General features: G+C 42.3%; 1 protein-coding gene across 1 annotated transcript in view; it reads left to right on the forward strand.

Annotated features, from left to right (window-relative positions):
- The window catches only part of LOC145353102 (uncharacterized), a 65,176-nt gene that overhangs the window by 33,124 nt on the left and 4,504 nt on the right, over positions 1 to 27,548 (forward strand). Inside the window, exons 2-6 of the mRNA XM_080203466.1 lie at positions 16,684 to 16,791; positions 19,965 to 20,060; positions 20,874 to 20,951; positions 22,658 to 22,858; positions 23,806 to 24,579. Coding sequence (XP_080059592.1) covers positions 16,684 to 16,791; positions 19,965 to 20,060; positions 20,874 to 20,951; positions 22,658 to 22,858; positions 23,806 to 24,579 — 1,257 coding nt within the window. The remainder of the gene's footprint in view (positions 1 to 16,683; positions 16,792 to 19,964; positions 20,061 to 20,873; positions 20,952 to 22,657; positions 22,859 to 23,805; positions 24,580 to 27,548) is intronic.

Here is a 27,548-nt window from a genome sequence, read left to right on the forward strand (position 1 = left end):
ATGCCAACATTCCATTTGCTTTTTTTATTATCTGCTGTACCTGCAAGCTAATTTTCTGTGATTCATGAATGAGGACACTCCGATCCCTATGCATCATAGAACCCTGAAATCTCTCCCCATTTAGATAATAAGTTGCCTTCCCATTTTTGTGACCAAAATGCATGACCTCACAAGTTTCCACATTAACCTCCATCTGCCATATTTTAGCCACTCTCCCAACTATTTATATCTATTTGTAAGATTCTTATTTCCTCATTGCAACTTACTGTCCCACCTATTTTTGTGTCGTCTGCAAATTTGACTATTGAGCCTTCTATCCCTGCATCTATGTCATTAATATAGATTGTAAATAGCTGGGGCCCAAGGACCGAATCCTGTGGCACCCCACTAATGCCATCCAGAAAAAAGAACCATTTATCCCAACTCTCTGTTTTCTGTCCATCGGCTAGTCGCTTATCCAAGTAAATTACCTCTAATCCCATGTGATCTTACCTTGTGAATTAACCATTTGTGTGTGGCTTCTTATCAAATGCCTTCCAGAAGTCCAGATATATCACATCTACAGGATCCCCATTATCCACTTTTCTTGTTACATCCTCGAAGAAATCTAACAAAATTGGTCAAACAAGATTTGCCTTTCATAAAACTATTCATCTGATATATTGTGTTATTTTTGTGCTCGCTAGCATGTAACACTGATATTCAAAGAAACTTGGGTGTGCTTGTACAAGGGACTCTTGTTCCTGGTACAGCAAACAATTAGGAAGGCAAGTGACATGTTGACCTTTATTGCAAAGAGATTAGAGTGCAAGAGTAAAGAAGTCTTGCTTTAGTTGTACAGGTTTTTGTTGAGGCAGCTTCAGGAGCACTGTGTGCAGTTTTAGTCTTCAGATTTTGAAGACTAGGTGGTACAGCAAAAGTTAACTAAATTGGTCCCTGGAATGAGAGGGTTGGCCTATGATGAGAGGCTGAGTAAATTGAGTTTATATTCTCTGGAGTTTAGAAGAATGAAAGATGGTCTCATTGAAACCTATAGAATTCCAAAGGGGCTTGATAGGGTGGGTGCTGAGAGATTGGTTTTGTTGATTAAGAGAACTTAAAAACATGAGGTCACAGTCTCTGGATAAGGGGCTGATCATTTAGGACTGAAATAAGGAGAAATTACTTTTTTAAAGTTTATTTATTAGTGTCACAAGTAGGCTTACACTCACACTGCTATGAGGTTATTATGAAAATCCCCTAGTTGCCTAAGGTACACTGAGGGAGAATTTAGCACGGCCAATTCACCTGACCAGACTGTGGGAGGAAACCGGAACACCCGGAGGAAACCCATGCAGACATGGGGAGAACATGCAGACTCTGCACAGACCGTGACCCAGCCCAGATTCGAACCCAGATCCCCCCTCTCTGAGGCAGCAGTGCTAACCACTGTGCCACCCTCACTCAGAGTTGTGAATCTTAGGATTTCTCTTCCCCAGAGAGCTGTGAATGCTCGATCATTGAATTTGTTTAAGACTGAGATAGACAGATGTTTGGCTTATCAGGGAATTAATGGATTTGAGGAGTGAGCTAGAAAATCGAGTTAAATCCCAAGATTAGCCATGATCGTGTTGAATGGGGAGCAGGTCTGATGGTCCATGTGGTCTACTTCTGCTCCTAATTCTTAAAGTATCTCAATTTACCCTGGAATTTTTAAAAAGATTTGTGCACCCCTTTTAAAGTTGTAGTTTTCAGTTCATGTTGCCTCTCTACGTAAGCAAATTATTGCGGATGTTGGAATTTAAAACCAAAAGAGAAATCGCCGGAAAATCTCAGCAGGTCTGGCAGTAGCTGTAAGGAGAGAAAAGAGCTGACGTTTCGAGTCCTGATGACCCAGGGTCATCCAGACCCAGAGTCATCTAGACTCAAAACGTCAGCTCTTTTCTCTCCTTACAGATGCTGTCAGACCTGCTGAGATTTTCCAGCGTGTTCTCTTGTGGTTGTGTCTCGACATTCTCCCCACCAAAACGCACCACTTCACGTTTCTGTATTGAATTTCATTTGCCATGTGTCCCTTTGTTTCATAGTCTGACCTCCAGAAGTCCATCATTATTTATTTACCACGTTCCTGGCAAAAACATTTCAAAATGCAAATGTAGCTTTTTTTAAGTCCACAGCCTCCACATTCTGTGAGGTGTCACTTTTCTGTGGTTTGCCACAAAAGGCGGTGGATATTCTGTAACATTTCACCCAAGCCTGAGGAACTGGTTTAAGTCACTACACCTGATGAACTGTGCAAAGTTCACTCTCTCTGTGGTATGCTGGCAGCATGTGTTTTTTTTCAAGTGAAAATTATAAAGTATTTTCCTATTGTGAAACTTTTTAATTAACTTCTGAAGTACAACCTGTCTTTTCTAATACTGAAAGTGGCAAGGATTTCTTCAGGCAGAATTTATTGCAATTTCTGAGTTGCTGCAAAAGATTGTTCACTAACTCAATTATCGGAACTCAGGTCAAGCAAAGCGCATGTTCAACAAATGAATTGATTCGATTTATTATTGTCACATCTATTAGTATACAGTGAAAAGTATTGTTTCTTGTGTGCTAGAGCATACCGTTCACAGAGAAGGAAATGAGAGAGTGCAGAATGTAGTGTTACAGTTGTAGCTAGGGTGTAGAGAAAGATTTACTTAATGCGGGGTAAGTCCATTCAAAAGTCTGACAGCAGCAGGGAAGAAGCTGTTTTTGAGTCAGTTGGTACATGATCTCAGACTTTTGTATCTTTTTCCCAACAGAAGAAGGTGGAAGAGAGAATGTCACGGGTGCATGGGGCCCTTAATTATGATGGCTGCTTTGCTGAGGCAGCGAGAAGTGTAGACAGAGTCAATGGTTGGGAGGTTGGTTTGCGTGACGGATTGGGCTACATTCATGACCTTTTGTAGTTTCTTGCAGTCACTGGATAATATTGCCTCATCTGTCAAATAGAATAGTCAAAAGTGTGTTTAGGCTGTCTTGAAGCAGCATTAATGCCAAAACATCATGAGATAAACTAGCTCACTCTTGCCATGGGAAAGGGATGATGAGATGCAGAGGAATGGGCGTATTTCTCCTGATTTGAGTATGATCGTGATGGAGTATTTGGCTGGTGAGGCTATCATTCCCCAGTCAAAATTTCCCTTTTCCTACCTCAGCCTGTCACTGGCTGTGCCTTCCCTGCTGATTGCAGGAAATAGGTTTTGGTGGGGGCTGTGTGGAATCTAATTCTCTGTCGGATTTTTCTCCTTTGTGAAGTATAAGTGATGAATTTGTAGAGGCTTTCCCACCCTGCAGTCATCCTGAGATTTGCTCCATTTTGGCTATTGAGTTGTTTCTCCTTGACAGTTCATTGCCGTATCATCTGGTATTGCTGTACCTTTCCCAGTTTTTCTCGCTTACCATTATCAGGCCCCCTTTCCAGCTTGCATGTGTAATTAACCCACACCAAGGGAAATAGGGACTGGTATGGTTATGGATTGAAGTCTTCTGGGTGGCATGGAGCCACAGTTGTTGGAGCTGCTGCCTCACAGCGCTAGGTGCCCAGGTTCGATTCCCGGCTTGGGTCACTGTCTGTTGGAGTTGGCACGTTCTCCCCGTGTCTGCGTGGGTTTCCTCTGGATGCTCTGGTTTCCTCCCACACCCCACAAATGTGCAGGTTAGGTGAACTGGCCATACTAAATTGCCCCTTAGTATTCAAAGGTATGCAGGTGAGATGGATTGACCATAATAAATGTGTGTGATTACTGGGAGAGGACCTGGGTAAATTACTCTGTCAGAGATTCAGTGTAAACTTGAATAGCCCCTTGTGCATTGTAGAGATTCTATTATGATATTGAACTTTGCCTTAAAATCATCCCAATTCCCCTCCCACCAGGCTCTGATAATTACACGGCATTGGGAGGGATTATATTCCTTTGAGATCCAACTTCCAGGAAGTCATGACTGCGTCTTTGTATTTATCCTACCTCTGGATTGAAATCCCAGTTTGAAATGTCTGACTCTCTTTGGTACTCTCTGCTACAATCCTACTTGATTTTTGGGAGGGTACCACAGAATGGAATTCCCTCTATATTTTCACTGATAGGGGAAAGAGGTCATTAGAGGCATCCAAAATATTTGTATCTGAGCTAATAAGGACAGAACTTGGAGACAACTGGTTGATAGCTTTTATGACTCTCATCCCAGTTGTTCTGGCACTATATTTAACCACAAATATAGAATCTACTTACACAGTGACTCCCAGGCAGAGAAATCAGATGCTTCTAAAGTCGAATTAGCTTTTAGTTGGTAACGTTCCGATTCAACCTCCCCCCACCCCCCCCCACCACTTCTCAAAGGAAGAGTTTCAAGAATGTATCCCAAGTTCTGTACATCTTTTAGAAAGTAGAGGATTTAGAAACCTGTTCTTCCGTGTGACATAGACAGAAAAAAAATAGAAATACAGTTTATATTTTTTACCGTGTTTTTCAAACAACAGTCCTTTTTGTGAATGGAAGAACTGAATTTATTCAGAATCTATAAATAACATCCCGTCCCTAATAGTTCCTCAGGCACAAATATATAAAAATCACCTGCATTGGAGCAAATAATATTTTGCCCAAACAAGTATGAAAATGGGAATGATGAGAGATGTTGGGCATGATTTTACCACCTTTCTCTGCCCACCGAACAGTGCAGTGAGCCGGAAAACTAGCGTGCGATTCTAAAAATCCGATTGGCACCCAGTGCCAAACGGTTTGCTGTGTCCCTAGTCCCTCTTGGGCGTAAAGCCAATTTACATATTTAAAGCAGCATTTAAATATGCATAGTCCATTCGAAAGCCAATGCATGGAATCTTTGGATGCAACGCATAATGATGTGAATCACTACTGGTCTCCACTGGCACAGACTTGGCACGATGGTCACACTTGGGGGCTTGGAGGCTATTGAAGCTCCCCTGGGTGACCAGGGGCATGGCTAGGTGGTGCCCATCAAGTGATGCCCACTGGACATCCCACCAGTCACCCTGGCAGTGTGCCAGCTGGACACCACCAATGTGTCAGGAGCAGTGTCGGGGTAGGGGGGAGTGTAGGGGTAGATTGTGAAGGGGGCTATGATGGCGAGCATGTAGGGGAATGGGGGGGCCTGATGCTCCAATGCGGGTGAAACATGTCATCGATGAAGGGGAGGTCCTGATATCTGTCAAGTGTTGGAGGCCTCTCTGTGAGATTGGGGTGCCCTTGTGAAATGGCGCCTGCAATCTCTGTGGCCAGCTGGCAAGGTTTGGCCCACCTCTTAAGTACTGGCACGCAACTCGCCACTCTCGAAAAAGGTGACCTGACTGTCAAAAGATTGATGCTGAGCGAGCCTGAGAGACTGGCATGGTTCACCACACTTTTCTCACCGTTACGACACTTCAAAATTCCACGAGTTATATTTGGAAACAATGGATGGCACAGGAGCACAGTGGTTAACACTGCTGCTTCACAGGGCCAAGGACCCGGGTTCAATTCCCGGCTTGGGTCATTGTCTATGTAGCGTTCTCTGGTGTCTGTGTGGGTTTCCCCTGGGTGCTCCGGTTTCCCCCCCTCAGTCTGAAAGATGTGCTGGTTAGGTGCGTTGGCCCAAACAGGCGCCAGACTGTGGCAACTGAGGGAATTTCACAGTAACTTCATTGTAGTGTTAATGTAAGCCTTACTTGTGATGACTAAATAAACTTTAACTTTCATTTTTGACAGAAGACATGTGCCACCAGCAGATGCAGGTGTACCTCCTCAAAATGGAATCTAGACTGAGAAATAGTGGCATTAGTAGAAGTGGGTCTGTTGTACGTCAGTGACAAGATTAATCTCTTGGGGCCTCTGAGGATATTTCCTCCACCCAAATCTTTTTGATTTGGCTTGTTTTTTTGTGACCAGTGTGCCTGGGTGTGAAAATCTGCAGCCATTTCCAATCACTCTTACTGTAACTGCAGCAGCACTTCATCGAAAGAGCCTGAAATGTGGTCAAGACCAAGATGTCGTGACCTAGAAATTGGTTTGTGTCAACAGTGGGTCTTTTACCCGCTGATCATCTCCAGTGTTAACTCTGCGGCAAATATTGGGGCTAACACATTTGCATATCCTTTGGCGTTTCAGTACTGCATCTGCCATCTAACGTGAGAACTGAAATAGCGGGAGCAAAGGCTGGAATTTGAAGTAGTAGGCCAGGGGAGTGGCAGGTGAGTTGGTAAGTGGCACAGGCAGCTAACCATTAGATAACTAATGGCTACAGATCATTATAAAGATAGGCTAGCTAATACACTAGGTCCTGTCTTTTTGTTCCTCCAACCATGAACACCAACACATTGTGCAGCTATTAACTGTAAAGGATAAACAATAAACCTACATGCTGTGGTCATCAACTCTTAGTGTAATTACTTGAAAGGAGGAGTTAGTATTTCACTTTTAATAGGATGAAACTATGACTGACTACTGACATCACCTAGGAGATACCCCTCAAAGGTTAGTTCACTTCTAACCCAGTGTATAAAGTCCCATTATTCAACTCTATTGAAGTTGATACAGCTGAATACCAGATGACTTACGGAATACCACATCTTCTACCTCGCCCAATATCCAATATAACTCCTTGTATCTTAATTTTATTGTGCTTTAACCATCTTCACCCAACAGACAAACTGCTTGTAATATTAGCAGCCGAACCTTTAGAGGATTGGAGAAATGTTACAATTACAGAACTATCTTTTTCAAAATTACATTTTGGTGCATTCAGAAAATCGAGAACAGGGATCCAACCACAAGTTGCTGAAAGGGTTAAGAGCTCTTGCCTTAATACTGATGATGCAATTTCTAACAATTTCTCATCGTAGAGGCCAGGCTTCCTGTCATTGTCATCCATTTGAACTTCAAAAATGATTGTGAGAGGCAATCCAGATAGCTATGTTTAAAACTGAGTTTAATAGGGGTCATTTAAAAATATCACTGGTGCGACTGCCCATGAATTGCAAAGATAATCCAGCCATGCAAGCAGGCGGCGTGTATTGGGTGAGTATCTTATCAGCAGGTTGTGTGAGTCTACAAATCCCAGCAGTGTCCTGACAGCTAGATATATATTTAAACCAGAGCTAATCTATATTTACCCAATACATGTAAAGAAAAATTGACTCAGAGTCCGGGATGTGGACAGGATACATCAGGTGAGGGTATCACTTGAGTTGTGTGTTGGCTGCCAAAGAAAATAAATAACAAGAAAATAAATAACAAGCAAATAAACTGAAATTGATAGCGATAACCGCTGCTTCTTCTGATCATCCAGCTGCAGATTCACTTTGAGATCCCCCTTGTACGATAACGATGTCAAGCAAACTGTGCTACAGTACTGCAGATTCTGTGCCATAGTTACACTTTTCAGAGTTTTTGTTCCATGTTTTGTGAGGAATAACCTGAAGCATATTACTCATAGGAATTAATACACATTTCTCTTGTTGGACCCTAGCCCCTAAGTGAAGCAGTACTTCAAATGAGGTACCCATCAATCTGGAATATGAAATATCATGTAGGAAAATATTTTGGTAGAAAGAATAAAGGAGCTGAATATTGTTTAAATGGAGAAAGACTGCAGAAAGCTGCAGCACAAAGATTTGGAGATCCTTGAGCATAAATCACAAAAAAAAAACTAGCATTCAAGTTCAGCAGGCATTTGGGGAGACCTTTATTTCAAAGGGAAAGGAATGTAAGAATATGGCATTCTTGCTGAAACTGTACAAGGCACCATTTCGACCACATGTGGAATACTGTGGATGGTTTTGGTCTCCTTATTTAAGAAAAGATACACTCTGGCAGTCCAGAGAAGGTTCACTAGGTTGATCCCGTGGAAGGGGGGATTTTATTTTTTGAGAAGTTGAGTAGACTGGGCCTGTACCTCAGGAGTTCAGAAGAATGAGAGGTGAGCTTATTGAGACATGTAGCATTCTTAGGAGGCTTGATGGCATGGATGCTGAGAGGTTATTTCTCCTTGGAAGGAAGTCTAGGACCAGAGGGCATAATCGCAGAGTAAGGGAGTCTTACCCACTTAAGACCAAGATGAGGAGGAATTTCTTCTGAAGGTAGTGAATCTGTGGAACTCTTTACCACACAGACTGTAGAGGCTGGATTGTTAAGCATATTCAAGGCTGAGGATCTTCTAAGGGGCAATGTCTCAAGAGATACACTGTCAAATCTAAGAGTAAAGTTGATGCCAAATCTAAACCCTTCTCTGCCACACTTGCTCCAGTGTAGCTGTGATACTGGTTGTAACGAACATGAACATTGCTAATCTAACATGGGAAAATCTAAAAAAACGGAAAATGCTGGAAAAATAGAGCAGATCTGGCAGCATCTGTGGAGAGAGAATCAGAGCTAACGTTTCGATTCCATTTGATTCTTCGGAGCAAGATCTAACCCGGCAATTCTTCCCCCTCCATAGTTATTGGAAGAGTGATGTAAAGCATTCATAGTTGTATCAAACGGTAGAAACTCACCCGTAATTTACTCTCTGATACTCTGAGTTCTGTGAGAAACCTCAGCTGCTGGCTTCACTTTAATTCAAACATGGCACTAGGGCCAGGTAAGTGGTGTAAGAGCAAATATCTTTCCATCAGAGTAGTGTCAACAGAATAAGTCACTAGGGAATCCTTGCAAAATAGTGGTCCAAGTGCTTTCCCCTAACAGCCAAAAAGATAGTGATGGTTGGCAAAGCACAGTCATCACAGTCATAAGGCATCTCTGTAGGAGTTCCTCAGGGAGGCATTCTTGGCCTCATTATCTATTGCTGCTTCATCAGTGATCTCTCATTCATCATAAGATAATGTCGGGCTGATTACTGATGATTCCATACAGTTTAGCTCCACACATTCTTCTGATAAAGAAATAACCCATGACAGTGTGCAGCAGAATATAGACAATAGTCAGGTTTGGACTGATAGTTATTCATGGCACCTAGATGCCTGGTAATGATTACCTCCAACATAAAAATCACAACTTCCTCTGTATTTTAAAGGTGTCACCATCAACCCAAATTCTTAATCATTGTCATCATGGTATCACCTTCAATTAGAGGGCTGACCACACCAATTATATCAATAGTGTGGATTCAAATGCTGGAAAGAGGGTTGATTCTCTGCAGTGAGTTCATCTGATTTGATGTATTATTGTCACGTGTGTTAGTATACAGTCAAAATTATTGTTTCTTGCACGCTATAAAGGCAAAGCATTCCGTTCACAGAATACATAGGGGAGAAGGAAAGAAAAATGTAGTGTTATAGTCATAGCTAGGGTGTAGAGAAAGATCAACTTTAATGTAAGGTAGGTCCATTCAAATGCCTGATGGCAACAGGGAAGAAGTTGTTCTTGTGTCAGTTGGTACATGACCTCAGACTTTTGTATCTTTTTCCTGATCAAAGAAGGTGAAAGAGAGAATGTGCGGGGTCCTTAATTGTGCTGCTGCTTTTGCAAGGCAGAGGGAAGTGTTGACAGATTCAATGGGTGGGAGGCTGGTTTGTGTGATGGACTGGGCTACATTCACAACCCTCTGTAGTTTCTTGCAGTCTTGGGCAGAGCAGGAACCATACCAAGCTGTGATACAACCAGAAAAAATGCTTTCCATGGTGCGTCTATAGAAGTTGGTGAGAGTCACTCCCTAACCCTTCAAAGCCTCTCCATTAACTACAGGGTTAAAGTTAGGAGGGTGATGGAAAATTCAGCTGGATGGATTCAACTGTGACAACTTGTAAGGGGCTTAATCCCGTACAAAACAAAGGGATCTACCTGATTGCCATCATTGCCATTGGCCCCTCCACCACTGTGGTTATAGTTTGTACAATTTAGAGGCTGCACTGGAGCACCAACACATGAGATTTCATTCACAACACCTCTTAACTTGATCACCGGGCAGGCCAAGAGCACCTTTGTATAAGGACACTGTTGTTCTCAAATTACACACCTGCTTGGACATGTACCACTCACTGAATCAAAATCTTGGAATTCTCTACCAAATATCATCACAGGAATTTCCTTGCCGCAAGGATTCCAGTGATTTAAGAAGGTGAATCACAAAAGGCAAGTATATGGATACAATAATTAAGAAAGCTAATCGAATGTTACTGTTTATTGTGAGGGGAATTAATTACAAAAGTAGAGAGGTTATGGATCCATTATCCAGGACATTGGTGAGACCATGTCTGGAGTATTGTGTACAGTATTGGTCTCCTTACGTGAATACATTAGAAGCTGTTCAGAGAAGGTTTACCAGACTAACACCAGGAATGGACTGGTCATCTTCTGAGGAAAGGTTGACGAGATTAGGTTTGTATCCATTGGAGTCGAGAAGAGTAAGAGGTGACTTGATTGAAACCCTTAAGATCCTGAGGGATATTGACAGGGTAGATGTGAAGATTTCCTCCTGTCCAAGAATCTAGAACCAGGGGATCACTGTTTCAAATAAGGAATCGCTCATTTGAAACAGAGATGAGGCAAAACTTTCTCTCTGAGGATTGTGAGTCTTTTGAACACTCTTCCTGAAAAGGGAAATTGTAAGAGGTGAATAAATTTTTGGTAAGCAAGGGTGTGGTAGGTTATCGGGGATGGGGGTGTGTGGGGTGGAATGCAGATTTGAAGTTATAATCAGATCATCCATGACCTTATTGAATGGTGGAACAGGCTCAATGGGCTGAATGGGATATACCTGCTTCTTGTTCTAAGCTCGTATGCCCCCAAACTTTATCAGGCAACTAGTAATAAGCAATAGATGTACCCTGATCAGTACTGTGAAAATAGTTAAAATACATTTGTAGACCACCTTTGAACTGTTGCCAGTGCAAATAAGGAGACTCAAGCTGAACACGGTACTCTAGGTCCACCTCACTTCTTACTTACCTACCTATCTTTACATCATCTGCAAATTTTACTGTTGTACAATAAGTGCCTTATGGAAGTCATAAGATGGCACAGTAGCACAGTGGTTAGCACTGCTGCTTCACAGCTCCAGGGACCTAGGTTCGATTCCTGGCTTAGATCACTGTCTGTGTGGACTTTGCACATTCTCCTCGTGTCTACGTTGGTTTCCTCCGGGTGCTCTGGTTTCATCCCACAGTCCAAAGATGTGCGGGTTAGGTTGATTGGTCGTGCTAAAATTGTCCGTTAGTGTCCTGAGATGTGTAGGTTAGAGGGATAAGGGGTTAGGGCCTGGGTGGGATTGTGGTCAGTACAGACTCAATGGGCCGAATGGTCTCTTTCTGTACTGTAGGGTTTCTATGATTGTGAATATAGATTGTAAATAGTTAAAGCCCAGCACTGATCCCTGTGGCATTCCACTCATTTACAGTTTGCCAACCTGAAATGATCCATTTATTCCAAATCTTTCCTGTTAGTTCACCAATCCTCTACTGGGCTAATATATCGTTGTGATGACCTTTTGATCCAGAAACAGTAAATAAGGAAAAATCGTAATTTCTTTAAAAGATCTGAAAGGTTTTTTGAAAAGGATGTTAAGAGCTTGCATCAATTGTATAGGGATCAGTTATAATTTTCCTGGATAATATGAAATATTGGTCCAAGTGACTGGGAAGTGGTACCTACAGGAAGGGAGTTGAGAAGGAAGTGATATGGCTAGCCAGGCAAGGGAGAGCTGCAGATGTAGAAACAGAGGAGCTGGAGGGAGAAGGCGACCAGAGCGCAAATAAAAACAAGGTTTATTTATTAGTCACAAGTAAGGCTTACATTAACACTGCAATGAAGTTATTGTAAAATTCCCCTAATCGCCTGATCCTGTTCATGTTAATGCACCTAACCAGCATGTCTTTCAGACTGTGGGAGGAAACTGGAGCACCCAGAGGAAACTCACACCAGATCAGGGAGAACTTACAAACTCCGCACAGATGGTGACCCAAGCTGGGAGTCGAACCGCAGGCCTTGGCAGTAGTGTAACCACTGTACCGCGCAGAAGGAGGAACTTAGAGAAAGAATAGAAGCAAATCACTTAGGGAAAGGCTAGATTTTTGATTGGCAGGAAAGGAAATAGCAGCTCACAAAGTACCTCCAAGAGATCATTAAAAAACTTCAAGACCTGGAAAGTTGTGAGGGTAGCTAAGAGTGTGAAAGAGCTGGGTTTTGTTCTCAGAAGTGGCCAAACCACTTTGGTTTGGGGTGGGGTGGGGAAAGGGTAGATTCATTAGAAGTATGCTTCTCTGATGATGATTTGCATGAAATTTATTGTCATATAGGACTCCTGACCTATTCTGCATGGAAGAAGAAAAGAATATTGTGGAACTGTGTGGCTATAAAGTGCCACATTTTTACGGGGAGTAATGCAAATGTACACTGTTGTGTAGGCTGTGTCTTTGCTTAGTAGTACAAAACCTGAATATTGTTGAAAATAGAGATATGTCGCTGAAGCTTTTTGTCTTGCACTTGTCAGGGCAAACTCAAGAATACCAAATTTCAAATGATCACAAGAAGTTCTACCACAGGAGAAAGGATGCTGATTGTTTGGCAAGTTGACATTGGCCAAGGCATTGTCATGGAGAAAGCATCTAAAGGGACATGTTGTTTGTTTCAATCAGCCAATTAACTACAGGCTTCTCAAGCTTCCAGTACTTCAGAAGGGACACAAGGCTTGAATATATTCCTTTTGTTTGCACAGGATAGATCCATGACTATGAATGTATGTCATTCCTAGCAAGTGTAAATGAGCCATCTTTCAAGTTCAACTGAGTGTCTTAAATTCATTATTTGTGTATCTATATGCACATTCAGGATTGTTCAGCATGTGCTGTGCAATTGCAGAATAACTTCTAACAGTAGATGTCTTGTTTTGGGAGTTGCAAGCATGGTCTGAGCATGGTCTGCCTATAATGAACATCCAAAGGAAAATGCTGTTTAATTTGAGCAACCAGTTATTGGGATAGACGGTCTATGTACCTGCCATCACATCAGCAATGAAATTTGTACACAGTGTTGTTCAATGTGGTAGGCAGAATGTCTTTTTAGACTGAAGGCAGCATCCTGCTGGTGAAGAGAAAGCATCCTTTCTGGTTATATCACAGCTTGATATGGCTCCTGCTCTATACAAGATTGCAAGAAACTACAAGGAGTCGTGAGCGAAGTCCAGTCCATCAATCAAACCTGTCTCCCATACACTGACACTGTCTACACTTTTCACTGCCTCAGAAAAGCAGTCAGCATAATTAAGGACCCCATGCATCCCAGACATTGTCTCTTCCACTTCTTTCCGTTGGTAAAAAGACACAAAAATCTGAGGATATGAACCAACTGACTCAAGATCAGCTTCTTCCCTGCTGCCATCAAACTTTTGAATGGACTTACCTTGCATTAAGTTGATCCTTCTCTACACTCTAGCTATGACTATAACACTACATTCTGCACTCTCTCCTTTCCTTCTCTATAAATTGTATGCTATGTCTGTATAGTGTGCAAGAAACAATACTTTTAACTGCAATGCATGTGACAAATCAAATCTAAAAGCCCCCTACACTCACTCTGAAAGGTTCACCAGCACTACCATCCAACTCCCCCCTCCCCCCACCCCACCTCCCACAACTCTGACTGACAATCAGTGACCATCAGGCATGTCAGAGCCATGAGGATGGAATATCAAATAATGTCTTCCAGTGAGCTAGTAACAGCTGGCATGTTGATGAATTACCAGTCATCCTCCCATGGTGTGTCACTCACCCTGGCTTTAACACATGATGTGGGCTTAACTCAACTGTCTGGACACCTGGTGATGCAGAGTGACACCAACAGCGTGGGTTTAATTCCCAGTACCAGCTGAGGCTATTCATGAAGGCCCCACCTTCTCAACCTCGCCCCATAACTGAGGTGTGGTGATCCTCTGGTTAAATCACCACCACCTCTGAGGGGAGAGCAGTCCATGGTCATCTGGGATTGTGGCGACTTTACCTTTTAATGCATTATGTGGACAGTGAAAGACGCAATAGCGTGCCATTATGTGACAGAAACTAGCTTCTGATATCAAGTCCTTCATTATTCCAAGGGCCAGAGAGAAACTAGTTACACAGCACCAGCTGGAGGACATCAACAGCAGAAAAGGCCCACACCTTTTTAAACCTGGAGATGTCTAAAATATTTCCCAGCTTGATTCCCTATTCCTAGCCACCTGTAGACAAAATTGACCTCCTTGTAAGAAGCAACTACAAGCAACTAACTTTGCAACCTGGTAAACATCCATCCCTCTGAGGGAATCCTACAATAATAATCCCTGGTCTAAAACTACCCTTTCGGAGTGCTGGGCCCATTATGACTGTTCTTTCCTTGATGAGCCAAACATTTGAACTATTCTTCTGTTTACAACTTATAAAAGTACATTATTCCTTTGAATTGTAGAAGTGTACTATTTTCTGAAACTGTTTCTTGTATTATGTGTGGGTGTGTTTGTATTCCCTATTAGAATTAGGGAATTACACGTGGGCTGTGAAATTTCATAAAATTACACGCCTCACAATTTAGGTTTTGACTCTTTGGTGTAGCATATGATTTAATTTCCTGATTTCTGAGCCTTCAAAAGATTGTTAACCTTGTTATAAGGTTTATCTCACCACCACCATTCCTGAAATCTATCTCAAGTATTGATTTATTCTCTACAGAATTTCTTCCTAACTCAGTTCTGAATTTACCCCCCAGTTTGAGCCTATGCTCCTGATCCTATAGTCTTTCTGTGTCTGCAGGTATATTGCGCAAGCTTCACCTAAATCAATTTATTTTATGAAATAAAAGCCTTTGTTTCTCTAACCTACCTGTATTCTTTAATCTTTCTGGAATTGAGATCAACCTTTTAGTTCTTTTTTGACCTTCCTCCAGTGCTGAAATGTTCCCTTTTGTGTCTTGCATGCCAATATTCTACAAATTGTAGCAAGTATGCTTTGGGTTTACAAAAGAAGCAATGTGCTTGAAAATCAAATCGATAAATTTTTATGTTGAGCACTCACTTTTTAGGCCTTTTTTTTGATGCCTTGTCGTTCCTGCATCTCCACACTTCTACGGAGTGACAGATTTTAGACTCTACAGAAGCGGCACCTCCTTATACCTAAGCCTGAGGCATCACAACCACACTCTGAGGCACATTTACTTCATCCGCACTTTATGTGGAAAGAGCCATGAGGAAGAAAATGGAATTTACGTGCTTCGGGCCAGTTTCACAGCAAGTGTCTGCCACAACTCTAGTGAATGGCCACAAACTCTGTGGGGTTCCAATTGCTGGGTTTCGATATTGGCAATCTTGCTGTGCCTCAGGGAGAGAGAATGCCAGACTGGAGAGCAGTAAGCCCAGTGAAAGGCGACATGCCAGCCTCTAGCTTTTTTAAGTTTATTTATTAGTCACAAGTAGGCTTACATTAACACTGCATTAAAGTTACTGTGAAAACCCCCTAGGTGCCACACTCCGGTGCCTATTCTGGTACACTGAGGGTGAATTTAGCATGGCCCATCCACCTAACCAACATGTCTTTGGACTTTGGGAGGAAACCAGAGCACCCGGAAGAAACCCACACACACACGGGGAGAACGTGCAAACTCCACACAGATGGTTGGGGGGGTGGCGGCGTTTGGGTCCAGTTCTAGCTTTAAATTGGCGGGTTGAAGTAGGGGATTCATGCCATTATATGTTCCATAATTGTAATTTTGTGTTTGTGTTTCATAACTGTTCTAATAAACCTATAATTTGTATTTTGAATTTGGCACACTAATATGGCTGAGTGGTTTACTACGCTTTTGCTATATAGTAAAACTACTTGGACTATAGTGGCTGAAGAAAGAGGTCCAACACTACTGTCTGAGAGTGACAAGGGAGGGAGAACAAAAGTCACCTTTGACAGTGACATCGACACCTCGAGAGTGATTTTGTTGAAAAATCTTATGGCAGTCAAATCTGTTACACTGAACCCAAGTTTACATATAGACCAGGTAATTTATATGTTTCCATTAGTAGGAGAGACCAGGATCCGAGGGCACAGCCCCAGAGTAAAGGAGCTGAGCTTTAGAACCGAGATGAGGAGGAATTTCTTCAGCCAGAGGATGGTGAATTCATGGAATTCACTGCCACAGAAGGCTGTGGAGGCTGTGTTGAGTGCATTTAGAGACAGATAGATTCCTGACTGGTAAGGGGATCAAATACTATGGGGAAAAGGCAGGTGAATGGGATTGAGAAACGTATCAGCCATGACTGATGGCAGAGCAGACTCGATGGGCTGAATGGCCTAATCCTGCTCCTGTATTTTATGGTCTTGGATGAAGATTTAATATCAACTATTGTAAAGGATCCTATCTAATTGTTTTCTGGGATTCTAAGTGATATTTATTTGATAAGTACGATATCTGAAGACTCAAGAATGGATTGTAGTGGGGAAACTGCTATTAAAAACATCATAGGGACACTATGCCTTGCACTTGTTTTATATTGTCTGAAGAATGAGCCTTTTTGATCATGAGATATTACTGTCTCCAGACACTACAGCAAACCATTGCAATAGCTTACCAAGCAGAACCATGGGCCAACAGACAAGTCCATGGTCATCAATATCCTTTTGGTACTGGAAGGGAGAGAGAAAATCTGATCAGAAGCTGTAATCAGTAAGTGAGTTTCCTCATTTTATATTTTTGTCATTTTCCATTTTAGGAGAGTTCAGGAGACACATGTGGAACTATGGAAGAAAAGCCTTTGTCTGTGGCTGCATTAGCTTTAAAATTCCGACAAGAACAAAGCCACAACTTGGAAAAGAATGAGGTAAGTGTTCAGATCAATTTACATGACAAATATTTTCCAATTTCCAATTCTCTTCCCACCCCTGGTGGTGCGCTAAGGCACTGTCTCCATTGTTAATAATTCCTGGAACAGGTCGCTAGTCTGTCGCCAGGGGCTTATAGCTTGAAGGTCGCCACTCCCCATCAAGCATGGCTGACCAGAAATGTCCCCACTCTTCCACCACCCACTGGCGTATTGGAAGGAGTTTCAGGTGGACACACACTCAACCTGTTTGACCGCGTTATCGAGTCTTGAGGTGGGACTTGAAGCTGAAGCTTCTGGCTCAGAGGGATGGACTCTCCCCACTGCCCAAAGAGACCTTGTCAGTTTATGGGTTGGGTGGGTCGGGTTAGTTTGGGTGGGGTCAAGGGTCACTCGAAGGATGTGAAAAGACCAGGGCACTAAGCCATTGACCAGTCTGGCGGCCGCTGCATCAATGCAGGACATACCTGATCAAACAGTAAGCTAATTTACCCATTTATATTAGAATTAAAATTCATGCCTGTCTGCTCTTCAGACATATCTGTTTTTCAGTTAGCCAGATTTGAGACCTGTAACATAGAAGTGTTTGATCGTATGAAATTCCTTGTCCTATTTTCACAAGTCAATAAACAGCACCTAAATTGCACACATACATTAAATATTCATACTTCTCTAACCATAATTTTGAGGACATAGAATGTTAAATTTTACAATTTTTTAAAGAAATTTATAGCCAGAATTCTACTGCCCCGGGATCGGAGCAGGCGAGGGGCAGAACATGGAAAGGTCTGTTGATCTTGGTGGGGTTTTATGGTTCCAGGACATACAAGGTCATAAAACCCTGCCGTGTACCTTTTAAAAATAAGACAAATAATTAATCGCTCCTAAATAACATCCAGACCTATCACTTGTAGTTCAGCTGCAGTTCAGGAAGTTTCAGTATTCAGTGCACAGCATCTGAGATATGGTTAGGTGGATTGGCCATGCTAAATTGTCCCTCAATGTACCCGAACAGGTGCTGGACTGGGAGATTTTCACAGTAACTTTATTGCAGTGTTAATGTAAGCCTACTTGTGTCACTAATAAATAAACTTTTTTTTGTCACTTTTGTGTTTGCAATCCCAGATTCTCCATGTGCGTCAGAGTTCTATTTCTCATTGCCTGTTGTTACCTCCACCTCCCTCTCTTTTTATGGTTTCTCCCATTCATGTCCTCCTATCAATCTCTTCATCTGTCCTGACTATCTGTCCTCTAATAGTTTTATTATTTGAAGAAGGTTTACAAGGCAAGGATATGCACAATAAATGGTAGGATAGAGAAACCGAGGAACAGGCCTCAGCCCATACATGTGAGGACTCCCACCTTCACAGAATTCTCTCATCCCTAGGGGACCACCCCAGTCCCTGACGCTGGGCACTTCCTGGCACTGGCCCCAACCATCCAGGGGCCTCAATGACCCCTGATTGCCATCCCCCCACAACGGTGAGGCCATCATGTTTAGTCCCTGTTGATGGAGAACATATGTGACTTGTCAGTGAGAACCTTGCCATGAGGTGATAAAGGTAAGTGAACCTAATGGTAGCATCCGGGACTTGTTAATGACATTCAAATTATGCTGTTAATGTTTAAAGAAAGATCGCAAAGTCAATTTCACTGGCAAAACAGTACCAGTAAGATTGGGGGACATGAAAAATAGGGTGTGAATCTGATCTTTCACCTCCCGCCTAATCTCACCACTTCACCTTGCCAGAAGTCGGACAGGACGCTGTCATAAGAACGCAGCCTTTTTTTTCCCCATTGGCAAACTTGTGTTGTCTCAAGCTTTGCAAGGGAAAGCTGTTCAGTTAATTTCCTGCTTCCAAATGCCCAAGACTCTTGACTCTTTCATTAGTGTCACTCAATTGTAGCATTGCCTCTCAAGTTAGCAGTTTGTCATTCAAGTTGTACATAAGGACTTGAACACTTATTTGAGTGCAGAAGTGAGGAAATATTTAATTGTTAGACGTGCTGTTTAGCTGGGATGGTAATCTAAAGCCCTGTCTCCTCGTTCTGATGGATGTTAAACATCCCATGGCATGTTCTGACAAGAGCAGCAAGTTCCCTATATTGTCTTAGTCAACACGGACCTCCTCAGACAACACCCCTAAAAATAGGGGAGTAGTTCATTTATCTCTTTGCTTTGTTTGGGATTTTGCCATTAAGTAAATGATTAATTTTATTTGCTTCCATAATTGCAATTGCATCTCCATTTGTTTTTTAAATCATTTTTGGATGTTTTCAGCACTGGAAAGACAATATTGTATGTGTTACCAATCCTTCATTACATAGAACATAGAACACTACAGCACAAACAGGCCCTTCAGCCCACAAGTTGAGCCGATCACATCTATACCTACCAAGCCATAGAACTATCTGTAACTTCCAATGCCATTAGATCCCATATACTCATCCAGAAGTCTTTTAAAAGACCCCAGCGAGTTCGCCTCTACCACACCGACGGCAGCCGATTCCACTCACTCACCACCCTCTGAGTGAAAAACTTACCCCTAACATCTCCTCTGTACTTGCTTCCCAGCACCTTAAGCCTGTGTCCTCTCATAGCGACCATTTCAGCCCTGGGAAATAGCCTCCGAGAATCCACCCTATCTATTCCTCTCAACGCTTTATAAACCTCTATCAGGTCGCCTCTCAACCTTCGTCTCTCCAGGGAGAAGAGACCTAGCTCCCTCAACCTATCTTCATAAGGCATGCTTCCCAATCCAGGCAACATCCTTGTAAATCTCCTCTGCACCCTCTCAATAGCTTCCACATCCTTCCTGTAGTGAGGCGACCAGAACTGCGCACAGTACTCCAAGTGGGGTCTGACAAGGGTCCTATAAAGTTGCAGCATTACCTCCCGACTCCTAAACTCAATACTTCGATTAATGAAGGCAAAGAACACTGAGAATTAATCAGTGAAGTAAGGTGGACCACATCCTTTATATTAGTGGATTAGTTGTTCTTTTCCCTCATTCATCTAGCTCTTTTTTTAATGATCATTTTCCAGTGATAGCCCTCAAATGACCAGTTAATGACTTGCAGTTGACAACATCTGACCTCTCAAAGGTTGGGGTTGGATATTCCGAAAGGTATAAAAGTTATTTTAATGCTAGTCTGTTCTGTTCTTTCCTTAGAAACAACCAAAGGGACCAATTCGTAAAAAGCCTCCTTGCTCTCTCCTTTTGTGTGGTGTGAAGGATAATACTGAAACAGGCCAAAATGCAGATGAGGTAAAATAATCAAATCTAGGATCACCTACTTACTTTAAGATAAGTCTATAATGTTCATTCTATAAGTTTTGATTCGATTTATTATTGTCACAGTGAAAATTATTGTTTCTTGTGTGTTATACAGACAAAGCATACCATTCATTGAGTACATAGGGGAGAAGGAAAGGAGAGGGTGTGGAATGTATTGTTACAGTCATAGCTAAGGTGCAAAGGAGCACCTTTGGGGGGTGGCAGTTTAGATCAGAGTTGAGGAGGAACTTCTTCACTCAAAGGGTGGTGAATCTCTGGAATTCTCTGCCCGTTGAAGTGGTGGAGGCTAACTTGCTAAATATATTTAAGTCATGGGTAGATAGGTTTTTGATAGACGAGGGAATTAAGGGTTATGGGGAGAAAGCGGGAAAGTGGAACTGAGCCACTTCAGATCAGCCATGATCTTATTGAATAGCGGGGCAGGCTTGAAGGGCCAGATGACCTACTCCTGCTCCTGTTTCTTATGTTATCAACTTAATATAAGGTAGGTCCATTCAAAAGTCTGATGGCAGCAGGGAAGAAGCTGTTCTTGAGTAGGGTTAGTATGTGATGTCAGATTTTTGTATGTTCTTCCCAATGGAAAAAGGTAGAAGAGAGAATGTCTGGGGTGTGCGGGATCCTTGATTATGCTGGTGATTTTCACCCTGAAAACCTGAACCTATGTGTGGGCTAAAATTCTAATGAGGTCAGATCATGCACATGAAATAAATCTTGTAACGTGATTAGCTCATTGGCCTCATGAGAACTTACTTCCTGACGTGTTACCTTTTATTAAATGCACAGAAGCCAGCAGTTAACGACTCCACACATCGTCCAAAAATGAAAGTGAAAAGCTCCTCGCCACTCATTGAAAAACTCCAGGTATGTCTCTGGGTATTTTTGCCACTGTGGTTTGTTATGTACAGAGTAATGAATGTGTGGCACCTAGAGTTAAGCAAGAAAATAATAAAAGGCTGAAAATAACAACAAATCCATCAACAGCTGTAAAGTAAAAAGGTGGCTTAGCATTTCAGGGACAGGCCATGTTGATGCAGGAGTATTTTGGGAGATGCCATCCTCAATGATTAAAGATATTCACTGGGAGAAGAAATTCAGAAAATCAGCTTTTCTGTTCCTGAAGGGATAGCAGATCAAGGGCAGTATCTGTTCTTATCAGAAAGATAAGGCCTTTTGGCTAAGATCAAGTGTAGTATCGACATGCTGTGCTTGGTTTAATTCATTAGGTTACATTTCAGCTTCATTTGAAGCAATTTTTAAAAGCGGCATCTCGGCCTTTTGGCTAAGATGCAAATGAGATCAAGCCTTGGAGGAGGGGCTATGCCTACTCCAATCAGCTTAGATCATGTAAATCAAGCCCAAGACAAAAGGTGAGAATTGGATCAGGAATGTCCCAACTTGTTGAGACTCTGAATTGGAATAAAAACAAAAAAAAAGGGGTAGCACAGTGGTTAGCACTGTTGCTTCACAGCACCAGGGACCCAGGTTCAAGTCCCAGTTTGGACACTGTCTGTGTGGAGTTTGCACATTCTCCCTGTGTCTGTGTGGGTTTCCTCCATGTGCTCTGGATTCCTCCCACAGTCTGAAAGATGTGCTGGTTAGGTGCATTGACCCAAACAGGCACCATCGTGTTGGTGACGCGGGGAATTTTACATTAACTTCATTACAATGTTAATGTAAGCCTTACTTGTGCCTAATAAATAAACTTTTACTTTAACTTCACTTTAGATGAGGGTGGCACGGTAGCACAGTGGTTAGCACTGCTGCTTCACAGCTCCAGACACCTGGGTTCAATTCCCTGTCTGTGTGGAGTTTGCACATTCTCCTCATGTCTGCGTGGGTTTCCTCCGGGTGTTCTGGTTTCCTCCCACAGTCCAAAGATGTGCGGGTTAGGTTGTTTGGCCATGCTAAAATTGCCTCTTAGTGTCCTGAGATGCATAGGTTAGAGGGATGAGCGGGTAAAATACGTAGAGATATGGGGGTAGGGCCTGGGTGGGATTGTGGTCGGTGCAGACGCGATGGGCCGAAGGGCCTCTTTCTGCACTGCATGATTTCTATGATAAAGCAATTTAAATAACATTAAAAATCACACAGATTGAACTTGCAAATCCACTCTGCAGTCTTGCAGTATGGTCATTTTTGTAACCCTGTGTCTCATCCAATGGTAAATATTTTACAATGTAACAAACCCTGTGACTTGGTAAAAGTTGTACTTCACACGTGTTCAGAATGCCTAAGAATGTATGTTACATGCCCTTTGATCTCAGATTAGTACCTATAAATCTAATCATTCTGTTTACCTTGATCATATTACTTCTAGGATTAATCAGATTGCGGCATGAAGTTTTCCAACAATGTACACAGAGGTTTCCCACTCAATCCATTGAGAATTTTTAAAATAGGCTTTTCCATTTCTCTTATGGTTAGGAACCATCAATTGTGGAAGAGCAGATAGATTTGGGAGGAGTGGGTCCATGAACAGAAATCTCCAAATGTCACTGAACAGGTCCAAAATATGGTTTAATAGGTCGAATGGAATGTGACCTCTTTATCTCTTTTTTTTTACATAGGCCAACTTGCGTCTTTCCCCAAATGCTCTGTTGCCTGGGGTTGGTCCAAAGAGTCCATCAAAATCTTGCTTCTCACCTTTTGCAAGTCCAGCTTCTACACCTGATAGTCCTGGAACTTGCTCCCAATCAAGTGAATCGGATGGACCTCCAGCTACATTTGACCAACCCACAGAAAGTGAGCCTTTGCACAGTTTCCACAAGGTACAGTGTTGAGTGCTACTTTTTGCAATCTGTTAATTTTGGGACTTAAAAAAAAATATATGTAGGCACTGATATTAATAACTAACTGTTATGTATGTCTGGAACCTACAGTGTGACTACATTAACAAGACCATAGAACAAGCTGCTATTTTCAAACAATTCGAACATGGAACTGAGAACATATAGGATTATGAAATAAAAATTGAAAGTGCCAGATATACAGGGCAAGATTGTCAGCGTCCAAATATGAAGCTATGTTATTTTGTTGAAGGGTAGATTTATCTTGCAATTGCACGTGGGAAATCAGTGGGGCATAGTGTAGAAGAGAAAACAACAGAGATGGAAGAGGTCTGTTAGTCATCTTCTGTGTTACCCTGGTGTTGACTGGGCCTTCATTGTAGCCCTGTGGGAACCAGTGCATGAGGAGCAATAGGGTTTGGGGTCTCACAGTCGGGAATCACTAAAAGCTAGCGCAAAAACAAAATCAAAAATCGATTGGGGGGTGTTAACTCAGGTGGGTAGAAATGCAGAAGTAAGGAAGTTACGCTTCCTTTGTATAATTCTGGGTTACACTTGATCTAATCAAGTTGTTCAAAATAATAAAGGAATTTAATACGGTAGACACAAAGGAACAATTTTGTCTGGTATGAGAGTCTTTTACAAAGGAGTACAAGTTTAAAATTAGAGAGAGGTCATTTTGGAATCAAATTAGGAAGCATTTTTTCACAAAGGTAAGGAGGGACATCCCCCTCCCTCAAATGGCTGTAGCTTCCGGGTCAAGCCCCATTTTGAGGATTGAGATTAATGCACTGTTTGGAGGTACAGCGAGATGAGGTATATACTGCAAAGTAATGAATACAGAAAGACGCACACTAACATCTTGTTTACATGAAAGATAAATATATTTTGGATCTCGATTTTGTGTTTTGTTTGATTGGACCTTTCAGAGTCGAGCACGCGTGTCACTGAAACGACGACCACCGAGCAGGCGATTCAGACGATCAATTGCTGAAGAATCGAATAACTCTGGCTCTCCTGAAACAGAGACACCTGCCAAGAGCGTAAAGCCAGAAGAGAATGGAGCACCAGATGAAGAAAATGATGATGTTTTCGGCGGTTGTGGAGGCCAAACTGATGATGCAAACTCAAAGAACTCTGCCTCACCCAAAGAAGGCTCTTGCGCCTCACCCAAAGAAGGCTCTTGCGCCTCACCCAAAGAAGGCTCTTGCGCCTCACCCAAAGAAGATTCTTGCGCCTCACCCAAAGAAGATTCTTGCGCCTCACCCAAAGAAGATTCTTGCGCCTCACCCAAAGAAGATTCTTGCGCCTCACCCAAAGAAGATTCTTGCGCCTCACCCAAAGAAGATTCTTGCGCCTCACCCAAAGAAGATTCTTGCGCCTCACCCAAAGAAGGCTCTTGCACCTCACCCAAAGTGTCTTCACCCGAAGAGCCATCCCATATAGAGCTCAATGACCTCTTGTCTTCTCAAAGCCAAGAATCTGAAATCTCTCCCGATCAAGACCAGTGTGAACAACCCGAAGCCAATGATATCACTACAAAGGAAACCGATGAGTCTTCAAGTAAGGAGAGTGAGGCCTCTGTCAGTAATGATCACAATGCAGCAGAAAGTGAGACTGCAGTTTCTGAGACCTCCAACCCAGAACCTGAAACGGAAGAAGTAAAAACAATCGACACTGAGCAGCAGAACTCCAGAGCAGAGGTGGGTGCAAGGGGTTCCATTTGAACAAATTAACTCGCGTGCATGCCAACAGTCACGACAACTGATTTCTTGTCTCTTCATGGACCTTTAATCATTCTACCTTCCTCATTCTACCTTCCCAGCAGCAACACGAACCTCTTCGTGCCAGCAATATTTATCCATTTCTACCAGGGCAATGGCACTAGGAGGTAGAAAGTTCTGGCTGTCAGCAATAGCACGCACACCTATCTTGCCTCATTGTCGCCGATCTTTTTAATACTTTTATTTCAGTTGCTCAATTTTTACCGAAAGGATTAATTTCTTCACTCAGTACGTTTAACTTTCTGGCAAGTTTCTCAACTCTTCCCTAGCATTGCACACTCAAACATTTCTTTAGAGGGTGGGGAGGTCGGTTAGGCAATTAAAATCGCCCCAGTGGTTTTACGATCTGTATCATGTCACATTTAATTTCTATTTATAAAGCAAAGATGAGAAATTCATAATGTTTTGCCTCTACCAGCTGTTGCAGCACACTTGTGATCCACTATTTCAAACTGGATAAATAAATTCTCTGGTGTCTGTTACCAACCCAATAAATGATGCCAGATACTTTGTGGTTTGTGGGTTCATAGTCACCACTGGGACCTATGATTACTTCTTCAGCTCTGCCCATGTTAAGAAATTGTACCACAACTAATGGTTTTTTTTTAGGGCAACCGACACCAATGAATTACTTTTGGAATGCAATTATTATGTAGCAAAGTGCAGCAACCAAATTGGTGTGCAGCAAGAACAAGGAACAAATGAGCATTCAGAATATCAATTGTATGTGATGTTGGTTAGCCAAGAAATGTTGGTCAGGGCATTGGGAGAATACTCTGCTTTTCATCAAATAGTTCTATGGGATTTTTTACTTTCACCCGAGCAGACAGGAGGCTGGTCAGTTTAACATTGCCTCCAAAGGCCAATTCAACACCAAAATAATGCATTGAGGTATTGTGGTATTGTCACCGGACTAGATCTGGAACATGATATGGAGACTGGGTTTCACATCCCGCCGCAGCAGATGGTGAAATTTGAATTCAATAAAAATTTGGAGTCAAAAGTCTAATGATGAAACTATAGCCAATTGTCATAAAAATCCATTTAGTTGACTAATGTTCTTTTAGGAAAGGAAATCTGCCATCCTTACCTGGTCTGGCCTTGCTGTACTCCAGATCTACAGCAATGTGGTTGACTCTCAAATGCCCTCCTGAAATGGGTAATAAATGTTGGCCCACTGAATAAAATGAATTTTTAAAAAGTGCCAGTTTACATTTTTATGCATCCTTTGTGACTGTGAGAAAGGATGAGAAGCTGTTGTGCAGAGGCGGAGGGGTGAAAGCAGTGGAGAGCTTTCGGTGAGAATTTCTCTTGTACTTGGGGAGGTGGTAGAGAGCAATGATTGTGAAAGAGAGGTGAGGGGAGCTGAAATTTACCACCTGAGTGAAGTGTGTCATAGTGCAATGTGTGCCTGTGAATTTATGAGGAAAGGAGGAGGGACAGAAAGACATAAGCTTTGAGGATTGACTGAGACATTGAAAATGCAGGAAACCTCCTTTAGTTCTCACCTCTTCCTTTTTCTGTTTTGTGCCATTTTCCTGCAAGCAGAGAAGCACATTGATCTCTTTCAACTTATAGAATAGTGAAAGGCTTGGGTAGAATGGATGTGGGGAAGGTATTTCCATTGGTAGGAGAGACTGACGGCACAGCCTTAGAGTAAAGGACCAAAGGATAAAGACAAATTTCTTGAACTGGAGGGTGGTGAATCTATGGAATTCATTGCCACAGAAGACTGTGGCAGCCACATCATTGAGTGCATTTAAGATAGAGATAGATAGGTTATTGATTGGTAAAAGTTACAAGGAAAAGCGAGAGAATGGGGTTGAGAAACTTATCAGCCATGACTGAATGGTGGGGCAGGATTGATGGGCTGATTGGCCTGATTGTGCTCCAATATCATATGGTCTTCTGGAACTACAGGAGATTTGAAAAATGTACAAATGACATAGTTCTGGGCTCCTTTTGTATCCCAACTTGGTCAGGGTAGCTTAGTGAGCGGGTGTCATCAATTAAAGTGTGAATAATAAATTGTGCCCATTGGTGATTGGCCCTGTGGTCTCCAGTAGGGTATAGGTAGGTGAGAGGAAGGGCTATTACCTTTATACTTTGTATATCCATTTGATCCAGTACAATGGAAGCTAGGCTCACGAGTAGACATTGATCTTACCTGTCTTGATAAAATATGAACATGGTTACAAACATTTAAACAACTTGAGCATCTCTTCAGTAAGGAAGATAAGTAGGATGATGCATATTTTATATCAGTACCTGCAAGGCTCCATCTGAAAAATGAGAGCTGCTTTGTTTTCTCTTTGCTCAGCCATGACTTTTTCTCGATGCAATAACACAGCAACAACTGAGCAGTCCCTTCAACATTTAGAGAGGCAAGGATAGATTAGGGACAGTCAACATGGCTTTGCGAGTGGAAAATCATATCTCACAAATTTGATTGAGTTTTTTGAAGGGGTAACCAAGAAGGTAGATGAGGACAGTGCAGTTGATGTTGTCTACATAGACTTTAGCAAGGTCTTTGACAGGGTACCACATGGTAGATTGTTGCATAAGGTTAAGTCTCACGGGATCCAGGGTGAGGTAGTCAAATGGATACACAATTGGTTTGATGACAGAAGCCAGAGGATGGTTGTAAAATGATGTTTTTCAAACTGGAGCCCTGTGACCAGCGGTGTGCCTCAAAGTTCAGTGCTGGGTCTGCTGTTATTTGTCATTTAAATTAATGATTTGGATGAGAATATAGGGGGCATGGTTAGTAAGTTTGCAGATGACACCAAGATTGGTGGCATAGTAGACAGTGAAGAAGATTATCTAGGATTGCAACTGGATCTTGCTCAATTGGGACATTGGGCTGATGAATGGCAGATGAATGCAAA

Source organism: Carcharhinus amblyrhynchos, chromosome 15, assembly GCF_965287045.1.
Source record: "Carcharhinus amblyrhynchos chromosome 15, sCarAmb.v2.hapA, whole genome shotgun sequence".
Lineage (NCBI taxonomy): Eukaryota > Metazoa > Chordata > Chondrichthyes > Carcharhiniformes > Carcharhinidae > Carcharhinus > Carcharhinus amblyrhynchos.